The 12,509-nt window shown below is 44.0% G+C and overlaps 1 protein-coding gene across 1 annotated transcript in view; it reads left to right on the top strand.

The window, feature by feature from the left end:
• The window catches only part of RELN (reelin), a 568,089-nt gene that overhangs the window by 246,748 nt on the left and 308,832 nt on the right, over nt 1–12,509 (top strand). Inside the window, exon 9 of the mRNA XM_030217170.1 lies at nt 9,359–9,455. Within this exon, the coding sequence (XP_030073030.1) occupies nt 9,359–9,455 (97 nt within the window). The remainder of the gene's footprint in view (nt 1–9,358; nt 9,456–12,509) is intronic.

The following is a 12,509-nucleotide window of genomic DNA, read 5'->3' as shown; positions in this document are numbered from 1 at the left end:
AACATGTGAGACTCCCACATATATCCAGAAATGTTAATAATGCCTTATATTATATTACTATCATGTATACCATTACCATTCAACCCAAAATCCTTCTGTAACACCAAATGTCTATTCTCTTATCATTACCACTATCCATGATGTATTGTAAGCCACATTGAGCCTGCAAAGAGGTGGGAAAATGTGGGATACAAATGCAATAAAATAAATAAATAGTATTCTATAAATTACATGGGCATGAGCCATGCCTAGACTCTACCCATGTGAACGCCTACCTGCAACTATCCACCCTTCAAGATATGCACATAGTTACAGACTAGTGCACAGCTGGATTATTGTAATTCACGTGTGCATTCACATACACATGGAAATGACTAGAATACTGGTGTTTTCACACTTACTTGCTATCTAACTTTAGGCAGCTCCTTGTAGAGTTGCCTGTTCGGTGTCAAAGAAGCCAAGAAAACATCAGAAATGCAAAATGAAGCAAACTGATCAGACCAGATGGGCCTTGCAGTCCATCGTATTCTATATTTTTATGTTTATATATGTGTATATTTATTTAGTCTCTCATGTATGGTGAAAATGCGTACTGCAGCACTCTGTGTAATCTTAAATCACTAATGCCAAACAGTTTGGCATAAATATATGATGATGGTGACAACGATGATACCAATCAAAGGAATCTCTGTTCAGAGTCTGAATAAATTACAGAGAGATTTGCATGTCATTTCATTTTACTTTGATATTAGGTCTGAGCTGCTAAAAATGCTCAGGGCAGGTTCTATAGAAATGCACATAATGATAATAGATACGCCTAGCCGCACAGTTTTGTAAACAGTATCCTTGAAGTCTGTTGTAGTGCTTCAAACGGCTCAGCCTGTTTCATATTACTCTCTGCTTCTCTAATGTGGAGCACAGAGGGCGTAAGGATTGATTGTGTGACATTCCACCCCTGCTGCTCTGGGCAGTGGTGATAAACCAGTCTATTGCTGTCTTGTGTTCAACTCATTCCGTTTCATCCCTACCCCCAGAGACCAGACCCACATTCGCTTACTTAAACATCTGTGGACACACACAGAAATACACTGGGAGCCCTGCATAATTAGAAAAAAAAAAACTGTACATATCTCAGATTTATAAATTACAGGATTACCGAGATTTGTCCACGAGTTGCCAGCTGGCTGGTATTCAGGCAGCCTGGACGGCTTTTCTTGCCAGGCAGTCTGCACTGCAGGCACTTTTCAAAACTGGCAATGTGCAAGAAGGGGGTTAATAAATAAGGTGAATTGTAGTAGTTTCAGGTCACCTTATTTATTGACTTACCTTCATTAAAGCACATTGCAATAAATAAATAAACACATGTTGAACTGCTTTTGTTGCTGCCGGCAAGTTGTGTAAAAAAAAAAAACCAAAAAACTGTAGGCAGCAGGACTGCAGTAGCAGGGTTGGATAGGAGGTAAAAGCAGGTTGCCAGTTCTCCTTCCTCCTCTCTTTCCCTTGCAGTGAATGGCTGCTCTGCTCTCTATATTTATTTATTTACTTTATTTATTTTACAGCACTTATATCCCACAATGTGGCTTACAACATTTAGATAAAAAAACAGGTGAAAACAGTGGAGGAGTGGCCTAGTGGTTAGGGTGGTGGACTTTGGTCCTGGGGAACTGAGGAACTGAGTTCAATTCCCACTTCAGGCACAGGCAGCTCCTTGTGACTCTGGGCAAGTCACTTAACCCTCCATTGCCCCATGTAAGCCGCATTGAGCCTGCCATGAGTGGGAAAGCGCAGAGTACGAATGTAACAAAAATAAAATAGATACTACATGGAATGTTGCTACTATTGGAGATTCTACATGGAATGTTGCTACTATTTGAGATTCTACATGGAATGTTAATGTTGCTATTCCACTAGCAGCAACATTCCATGTAGAAGCCTGCCCTTGGCCCTTGCAGCCGCGCAGGCTTCTGTTTCTGTGAGTCTGACGTCCTGCAGGACGTCAGACTCACAGAAGCAGAAGCCTGCGCGGCCACATTGGTGATCTGCAAGGGCCAACTTCTACATGGAATGTTGCTAGTGGAACGATTCCTACTTCAGGCACAGGCAGCTTCTTGTGACTCTGGGCAAGTCACTTAACCCTCCATTGCCCCATGTAAGCCGCATTGAGCCTGCCATGAGTGGGAAAGCGCGGGGTACAAATGTAACAAAAATAAAATAGATACTATTGGAGATTCTACGTGGAATGTTGCTACTATTGGAGATTCTACATGGAATGTTGCTATTCCACTAGCAACATTCCATGTAGAAGGCTGCGCAGGCTTCTGTTTCTGTGAGTCTGACGTCCTGCACGTATGTGCAGGACGTCAGACTCGCAGAAGCCTGCGCAGCCACATTGGTGATCTGCAAGGGCTGACTTCTACATGGAATGTTGCTAGTGGAATAGCAACATTCCATGTAGAATCTCAAATAGTAGCAACAGTGGAGGAGTGGCCTAGTGGTTAGGGTGGTGGACTTTGGTCCTGAGGAACTGAGTTCAGTTCCCGGCACAAGCAGCTCCTTGTGACTCTGGGCAAGTCACTTTACCCTCCATTGCCCGCTGCATTGAGCCTGCCATGAGTGGGAAAGTGGGGGGGTACAAAATGTAACAAAAACAAAACAAATGGAAAGCAATAAGTAGGGTGAAGAGTTAAGGGTAAAGAAATGGGACAGTCCATTAGAGCAGTGTCCTGTGGTCAGTGTGGCAGGGCAGGATCTTTAGGGTACGCTTGCCCAAATAAGTAGGTCTTAAGTGACTTCCTAAAAGTCAGGTGATCCTGATCCGTTTTCACTGATTTGGGTGTTGCATTCCACAAGTGTGTACTGACGTAGGAAAAGGTGGAAGCATACATGGTTTTATACCCCTACTCCTTTCTCCGGCTGCTCTCTCCTCCCCACCAACCATACAAGCAGTGGATGATATATAGGGGAAGTGGGGAGGAGGTAAATGCTATGGGAGTTATCAGGAGAATGTGAATATTTAGAGGGGGGGGAGCAGTGGCGTTCCTAGGGGGGCGGACACCCGGGGCGGCGCCCCCCCCCCCCGGTGCAGCACCCCCCCCCCGATGCAGCGTGGACCCCCCCTGGGTGCACGCCGCTAGGGGGGGTGCCGCAGCGCGCACTTGCTCAGAGTTCCCTGACTTCGCGCATTCGCTGCAGCTCCCTCTGACCCGGAACAGGAAGTAACCTGTTCCAGGGCAGAGGGAGCTGCAGCGAACGCACGAAGTCAGTGAACTCAGAGCAGGCGCACGCCGCGGCACCCCCCAGCGGCGTGCACCCGGGGCGGACCGCCCCCACCGCCCCCCCCCCCTTGGTACGCCACTGGGGGGGACTGTAGAGATGGATGCTGGGGAAGATGGTTAATGATGAGTTGGGAGTAGAACGCGGATCAGATTTCTTTTGCAGATGGGGAAGATATTAAAAAATCCCCCCCCCCATGACCACCACACACACATATCGTACTTTTTTAAAATTTAAACTTACTTTAGTTACAAAAGTGGGGAAGGACTGCGTAGAGCAGTGATGCTGGCTCTCCTCAGGACATGCTGTGGCCGGGTGATCTGCCAGTCAAGGTGGAGACAGGGAGGTCAGCAGACTAGCAGTGTTTCTGGGTAGAAGAATTTGGGATGGCAACAGGAGAGCAAGCTGAAGTGACATTTCCACATATTATACCCACCACCACATCACCGCCTCTTCCCCTTGCCTTCAAATTAGCTATACAAGGCAATACAAGAAAAGCCCCAAGAACCTTCTTCATATAAAGAAACACCCCAATAAGTGTTAGCCATCCAGTAAAGCTGCTATTTATTTATTTCTAAGGATATACTAGCTGCCTAGTATATCAAGGTGGTGAACAAGTATTGCTCAACAAACAACTTATATATATATGGGCCCTAAAGAGACTGACTGTGTTAGGAACTGGTTGAGTGGAATGCGACAGAGGGTACTAGTAAACGGCAGGGGCATAGCCAGACACCCAATTTTGGGTGGGCCTGGGCCCAAGATGGGTGGGCAGAAGAACTCCACCTTGTCCCACAAATGATTTGGTCTCTCCCTCTCTCGCCTGCATGCCATATGGTCTCTCAAACATCCTCCCTCCCCCGTATACCTTTTAAATAGCAGATTTTCACTTTCAGCGAGCAGCAACTAATACACACTGCTCATGTTGGCCCCACAGCCTTCCCTCCGATGCAACTTCCTGTTTCCACATAGGCGGGAATACATCAGAGGGAAGGCTGTGGGGCCAGTGCGAGCATTATGTAACAGGCGCTGCTCGCTGCAGGCAAAGATCTGCTATTTACAAGGTATGCAGGAGGAACAGTTGTTGGGAGTTTTCGGCTGATGGGGCTTGGGGATCCCTGCCAGCCACATCATAGGTGTGCTGCTAATGGGTGGACCTGAGCCCAAAGTGGGTGGGCCTGGGCCCACTCCGGCCCACCCTTGGCTACGCCACTGGTAAACGGATCTCACTCTGAGGAAAAGGATGTTACCAGTGGTGTGCTGCAAGGTTCGGTTCTTGGGCATTCTTTTTAATATTTTTGTAAGGGCTGTATGGCAAGGCTTGCCTCTTTGCGGATGATACCAAAATCTGTAATAGGGTAGACACCCCTGATGGTGTGGATAGCATGAGGAAACTTGAAGAATGGTGTGGATTTTGGCAGCTAAGATTTAATGCTAAAAAATGCAGAGTCATGCATGTGGGCTGCAAAACCACAAGGGAACAATATGGTTTAGGGGGGTGAAGAACTTTTGTGCATGGAAGAGGAGTGGGACTTGGGTGTAGTCGTATGTGATAATCTTAAGGTGGCCAAACAGATAGAAAAGGCAATGGTGAAAGTTAGATGGATACTTGGGTGCATAGGGAGAAGAATGGCCAGTAGGAAAGAGAAGGTGATGATACCCCTATATAGATTCTAATAAGATCTCATTTAGAATATTGTGTACAATTCTGGAGACTGCACCTTCATAAAGATATAAACAGCATAGAGTCGGTTTAGAGGGTGGCTACTAAAATGGTCAGTGGTCTTCATCATAAAGCATATGGGGACAGAAGTAAAGATCTCAACGTGTATACTTTGGAAGAAAGGTGGGAGAGGGGAGATATGATAGAGATGTTTAAATAACTATACAGCATAAATACACAGGAATTGAGTCTCTTTCAATTGAAAGGAAGCTCTGAAACGAGGGGGCATAGGATGATGAAGGTGAAAAGGGATAGACTCAGAAGTAACCTGAGTAAATACTTCTTCCCTAAAAGGGTAGTGAATTCATGGAATGGCCTCCCAGTGGAGGTGGTAAAGATCAAAACGGTATCTGAATTCAGGAAAGCTTGGGACACATGCATAGGATCTCTAAGGGAGTGATAGGGAGAGTAGATTGCATGGATGTGCAGACATGGGGGCCGATATTCACAGAGTGAGAGGGAGTCTGGCTAACTCCTGCAGTCGGCAGTCAGCCCAGATATTCAGGGCCAGGCCATTTCTGGTGACTGGCATTGAATATCAGGTTTACTTTTAGCCAGTTTAAAGTTACCTGGCCAAGTTGATATTTGATATTTGAAGATAGCCAATTAACTTTAAACCAGCTAAAGATATACTAGCTATTTAAGCAGTCTAATGTGGCTGCTTACAATAAGAACATAAGAACAGCCATACTGGGTCAGACCAATGGTCCATCTAACCCAGTATCCTGTTTTCCCACAGTGGTCAAGCCTGGCCACAAGTACCTGGCAGAAAACCAAATAGTGGCAACATTCCATGCTACCAATCCCAGAGCAAGCAGTAGCTTCCCCATGTCTGTCTCAATAGCAGACAATGGACTTTTCCTCCAGGAACTTGTACAAACCTTTTTTTTTAAATAAGCAAACTGCTGTTACTATATCCTCCTGCAAAAAGTTCCAGTGCTTAACTATTCATTGAGTGAAAATATATTTCCTCCTATTTGTTCTGCTTGATATTGGGTACCTTTCCTGCTTTAGATTAAAAGGATCTGATACGATATCCACTAGTTTGTTACACTCTATATACCACTAATCAAAGGATATTTTACCTTCTCTTTCCCTTAAGCTTGTTCATCAACTTACTACAGGCTTTTCCCCTGCCCCCATTTCAAGAGGGAACAAAGTCTTGCTTCTTTATATATCCATTATAGAGAGCTGGCCCTTCTGGCACTGTTAGCAGTAGAATTATAGGAAAGATAATCAGGAAATAATTGTCAATTAACTGTTACCCATAGATTGAGATCAGGTTATCCTGGGTCTCTACTCTGTAAGATTATCTCTCGAATTAGGCTTATAAACAAACACTAAGGGGTCCTTTTACAAAGGCACGCTGAAAAATGGCTTGGGGTAGTGTAGACGCGAGTTTTGGGTGTGCACTGATCCATTTTTTAGCGCGTCTATAAAAAAGGCCTCTTTTATTTTTGCCGAAAATGGACGTGTGGCAAAATCAAAATTGCCACGTGTCCATTTTGGATCTGAGACCTTACCACCAGCCATAGACCTAGCAGTAAAGAATCTGGGTGGTGATGACCTACGCGCGTCAAATACCACTTGGCGCGCATCCGTTACGCGCACCTGAAAATAAAAAAATATTTTTCAGATGTGCGTAGTGGATGCGCGCCAAAATTGAAATTACCGTAAGGGCTACGTGGTAACCGGGCGGTAAGTCCAATTTGGCATGCGTTCGGTGTGCGTAGGTGCCCACTTGGCTAAGTAAAAGGGGCCCTAAATCAGGGGAGGAAAAAATCCTAAACCCTAAAAGGGAAACCTAAATCACTGAATATCCCATCAGCAGGTAAGGAAGTAAATTGAATTTCACCCACAGAGTAAATCTGAACAAGTTCTTTGACCTTACACTAAAACTACCTGCTTCCTATATCCCACAAAACAGGTGTGGGGAAAAAATAGGATTGGAACTTTGATAGGCGGATATGAATTGAATATTCAGGGATAGCCGGCTATATCACATGATATTGCTGGTTATCTCCTAGCTTCTAACTGGGAATATTCAGTTTGGGATAGCCAGTTATCCCCCACTGAATAAAGCCAGATAGTTGGTTAAGTGCCATTTAACTGGCCAGGTGCTGTTCCTTCAGGGCGGTTTACAGGTTGAAAATAAATTATAAGCTATAAGAATGAAAGAAAAAAAAATGGAAAATAGAAAAGAAACAGAGAAGGGGGAGAAACCATTTAATCAAATAGGAATGAAGATATAAAGAGGAGGGGGAGAAGAAGGACATGTTCTGTCTAAACAGAGTCGCTAGGCCATGCCGGCCTAGAGTCCAAGGTAGTAAAATTCCTAGGTGTTCTCGGGACAATTGAAAGCATCCTGGAAAAGAAATGTTTTAAGGGCTGTACAACACTCAGCATGATTGGACATGGAACGTAGGGAAACAGGCAGGAAATTCCACAGTGTAGGGCAATTACACTGAAGGGTCTGGACCAAATAGAATCAAAACATAATTGACGTAATGAGGGAATATGAAACAAGTTTGAAGAGGAAGCGCATAGGGACCTGGAAAGAGTGTAAGGGACCAGATGTCATGCAAGGTATAAAGGTGTATTGAAGTGGTTGATTTTGTGGGGCAGAACAAGAATCTTAAAAGTGATCCGATGTGAGACAGGGAGCCCGTGTTTATCTATAAGGAGTTTCACAGCTGTATTTTTCTTTATCTACCTTCATTTTTAGCTCTTTCTATGTTGTGAAGAGCTCACAAGCTAGGGCCAGAATGTTCTCAATTGTGGCTCCCATGTTGTGGAATAAGTTGCCTCAGGGACTTTGGAGGAGCCAAATTATTTAAGTTTAATGTTTAATAAACTCGATATACGGCATTTTGAAAACCAACATCAAAGCTGTGTATGTATCAAATATTTAGGGATCAATATTCAGCATGTTTTAAGTGGTGGTGAGAAGACCCTTCCTGCTTAAACCATGCTGAGTAAGCTGGCTGTCGGTGTTCATCGACACTTAATCGGCTCTAACATCTAATGTGGAATCTGGGCAGTCCAGGGATGGAGTTGAGCATCTGGTAATCATGTGGGCATAGGTCATATGCAGGGGGGTGGGAGGGGATCAGTGACTACTGGGGAGTAAGAGGGATCATGCTTTAATCCCTCCAGTGGTCATTTAGGGCACCTTTTTGTGACATGGTCAAGACTGAAACCGGTCTAAACCACAACATCTAAATTTTAGCCCTGGAAGTTTTTGCTTTGTTCCATTATGGCAGAAAAAAGTCTAAGTTTTGGGAACACCCAGATCCCACCCTGACACATCCCTTTGTGATTTGGATGCATTTTATACGAATTGCATAGAAAAACATCTTAGAATGGGTTTCAAAAAATAGCAATTTGGACGTTTTGGCAAAAAAGTCCATCTTCCACTTTGTGCCATTTTTAAAAAGGTTTTCTGTTTTGAAAATGAGCCCCATAGGTGCCTATTTTATAAATACAAATATAGGCATATGTTGCTCACCTAAAATAGGTTGCAATTTTTGAAAATGTTAAAGGTTACCTATTATAAAATTATCCTCCTAATGTTCATTTACCTTAGAATTGAACAGGAACTAAAATATCGAGCAATCAATAATTTGTAGATTCTGTGTATCTGGTATTTATACCCATCTTTAGCAGTTAAAAACTTGGGATTGTCAATGCAGCTCCCACTTTTTGGATGTGAAACCCACTGTGATTTCAGATACAAGTTCCTTTTCTGTCTGCTTAAACTGTTTTTCAGTACAAAGCAAGTGATAAATACTTGTTTTATTTAAAAGGATGCCATTGTACTTCTCCTGTATTCCAGAATTCTTCATTGTTCTCACAGCTTAAGTCTGGTTAGCATTTTTTTTTTTTGAATACCTGTTCATGATTCACGCTCCTCTCTTTGTTTAATGGCATGAATAATTCTTGTGCATTCAGTTGCAGAAATATAGTAATCTTTCAACAGTGTAAATCAATAAAACATGCACAACATATGGATTACTGTGTTCAGAATATTTAGGTTTTGTGTCACCAGGACATGTGTGTTTATAGTATAGGGTGACCCAAGTCATTTATTTTTCTCTCCCTCGGGAAATCTACATTTGGATCACATGGTAGTGCTGTGATTTATTTTTTTTATATTATTCCAGACTCACAAAGCATGCATGTATTTCATGTTTACCCTGAGCAACAGATCACAGTGAGATTTTATTATCAATGAAGGAACTTTAAAATATGGAAGGGCAGAGATGCTGGCACCAGGTCAGCAGAGAGCTATGATTATTGAAGGCTGATTTATACACCCATTGCATTTATAAATTCTTTTTCCAATTTTCTTATTCCTAATAGGATCAGGCACATGCCGTTTCAGCTACTCAGATCCCAGCATCGTTGTCTCCTATGCTAAGAATAATACATCCGAATGGTTCCAACTGGAGAAAATGAGGTCTGCAATTTTTGCGAGACTTTTCATGCTACAGTCTGTCAGGTTTTGCTTCCACCTCTAACATTCATCAAGTTCACGCCTTTTTCTCATATGTTGGCTAAATTATTTTGTAGATTTTTTTTTAAATGTCCTGTTCTTATCAGTTATTTTGAAGTAACAGGAAAAAAGAAGAACATTATTATGTCATAGATGGGTCACAAAAGACCAGCAAACATTTAAAAAAAAAACCCCACATACATTTTGACTTCCAACCCTTTCCATGTGAACATCAGCAAAGTAATTTCCTCTTCCCATCCGCTAATACTTCCCTCTTCAACACCAACTGTGGAATGTGGCATGAATCCAAGTTTGAAAGAGTACTTTACCCACCATTGAACCCCTTCTTAAATACCTTAAAACAAGGCTCCAGTCTGCTCATAGATACCTTTACTTCTGGCTTTTAACAAGTCCAACACACTAAAAAGTGGGGAACAATAGAGTCTAAAAATGTAAATGCTTTTGCATAATATTTTGAAAAAATTGTAAAATATTATAGAGTTTGATTAACCCGTTTTAAATTTTTATTTCCACCCTAGATTTCTGAAACAAATTTGGAACACTAAGGGGGGTCTTTTACTAAAGTTTAGCTCAAGTTATCTGCAGCAGGGCCCATTTTTTTCATATGGGCCCTGTTGCAGATAACTCAAGCTAAGCTTTAGTAAAAGACCCCCTAAGCAAAAATGGGTTAAAAAATATAGGGGTCCTTTTACTAAGCTGCATGCTTATCACAGCAAAAAAGGTCTTACCGTGGGGCACACTCAGTCATCCCGCAGTAATTTTGAGATTGCCACGTGTTTCCCCCTTGCTAAAATATAGCGCGTGGGGGTGGAGACCAGGTGTGTTCTGCGTTAAAGAGTTAGTGCAGAGGGGCTACGTATAACTCGAGACTACCTCTACTTCAGGAATCAGGTGAAAGCCTGGCTCTTCTCCCAAGCCTTTAACACATAGGGTGATTGACTATACACTCATTCTGCACGTGCTACACACACTATAACCAAGATCAGTTCCTTTAATTGTATAAAGAACTTGCCTTAGTTTAGCCACCCATTTATTTATCCCAACCGACTCTGTACCAGGGGCATATCTGCATGGGGCCACGGGGGCATGGGCCCCCGTAGATTTGGCCCTGGACCCCCCTGCCGACGACCCTGTCCACCCCCCTCCCGCCGCCGCCGCCTATCTTTGCTGGCGGGGGACCCCAACCCCCCACCAGCCGAAGTCCTCTCTTCTGTTGCAGCAAAGCTTCCTGTTCTGAGTATGACGTCCAGCACGTACAACGTGCAGGACGTCAGACTCAGAATTTGAAACTGAAGGAAGGTTTGCTGCAATGGAAGAGAGGACCTCGGCTAGCGGGGGTTGGGGTCCCCCGCCAGCTTTGCAATGGAAGGACCTCGGCTGGCAGGGGTTGGGGTGGGGGAGGGTTGGCGGCAGGGGCGTATCTGCGTGGGGCCACAGGGGCCTGGGCCCCCGCAGATTTCGCCCTGGCCCCCTCCCCGCCGTCAACCCTCCCCCGCTGCTTACTTTTGCTGGCGGGGTCCGACCCGCAATCTCCATATTTCGGCTTCCTCCGTGGCCATGTGCTTCCAGGAAGTAACGCTGCAGCGCTGATTCGTTGAATCTAGTTCGGCGTCTGACGTCCCACACGTCAGACGCCGAACTACATTCAATGAATCAGCGCTGCAGCGTTACTTCCTGGAAGCACATGGCCACGGAGGAAGCCGAAATATGGAGATTGCGGGTCGGACCCCGCCAGCAAAAGTAAGCAGCGGGGGAGGGTTGACGGCGGGGAGGGGGTGGAGAGAGGCGGCGGCGGGGGGGGGGGGAGGCAAAAATGTGCCCCCCCTCTCTAGCTCTGGCCCCCCCTACCGCCGGATTCCAGATACGCCCCTGGTTGGCGGTGAGAGGGGCGGTGGAGAGGGTCATCGGCAGGGGGGGGTCCGGCAATGGCGGGGGGGGTCGGCGGCGCCGGAGAGAGGGCTAAAATGTGCCCCTCACTCTGGGTCTGGGCCCCCTCCCGCCGAAGTCCAGATACGCCTCTGCTCTATACCATCTATCTTGTCCCCATCTATTTATCTGCACTTAGCTCCTCAGCTATTTGGTAAGCTGTATTGTTGAAAAGCATTAGTATCATAGTAATGTTATATGAACGTTCTAATTGTGTGCTTATTAGATATTTCATTAGTATTATGCTGACATCGTATTATATCTCTGTTATTTTGAATTTCAGTGTTGTTAAATGTGTACATTCTTGATCCTGTCTCATGGTAGTCCTATTATTAGGTTTCAAGTTGATCTCATTCATTGTATTTATGTTTATATTTGATCATTTTACTATTGTTATGCTGCTAACAAAGTTGTAAGTTTGTACAGTGCCTTGGGTGAATCTCTTCATAACGGCAGTTAATAAATCCCAATAAATAAATAAAATGTAAAAATATAGAAAAAGCATCCATTTTACCCATGCGGTAAAAATGGGCTTAGCACACGGTAATGACCTGTGTAAGGATGTGCTAAGGCCACATTTTACCACAGTTTGGTAAAAGGACCCATAGTATATAACGAAGGGGGAGAATTTTGCCACACCTACATGTAGAAATTTGCTGCCATAGCACAAACCTAGTAGATTTATGCATAAATCCTGGCATTTGAACAAATTAGGAATATACACATTCTTATAGCATAGAATATATTGCTAGATAAAAGCCCTTGAGAATTGTTCTTCTATGAAACCTTAGAGAGTTTTTAGGAACCTGATTAAATCAACTAGGGTAGTACAGAGGGTATCTCCAATGGGTGTTAAACGGCTCTTAATGCCATTATGAAAATAGTATTAGACCTCTTTTTCAGCATCTAAAATGTAAATAATTTTTCTCTCTTTCTATAAATGGTTTAATCTAATAGAGGGGTCGATGCAGTAAGCTTGCATTAGGGTCGTACACTAACCCTTACAGCATGGCTTCCCAGCACAAGCCTAATACAAATTTATAGCTCCTCAGTGCAATGAACAAATAGCAT

The sequence above is a fragment of the Microcaecilia unicolor genome, chromosome 10, assembly GCF_901765095.1.
Source record: "Microcaecilia unicolor chromosome 10, aMicUni1.1, whole genome shotgun sequence".
Lineage (NCBI taxonomy): Eukaryota > Metazoa > Chordata > Amphibia > Gymnophiona > Siphonopidae > Microcaecilia > Microcaecilia unicolor.
Note: the sequence above shows the minus strand (reverse complement) of the source record. Positions and strands in the feature narration are given on the sequence as shown.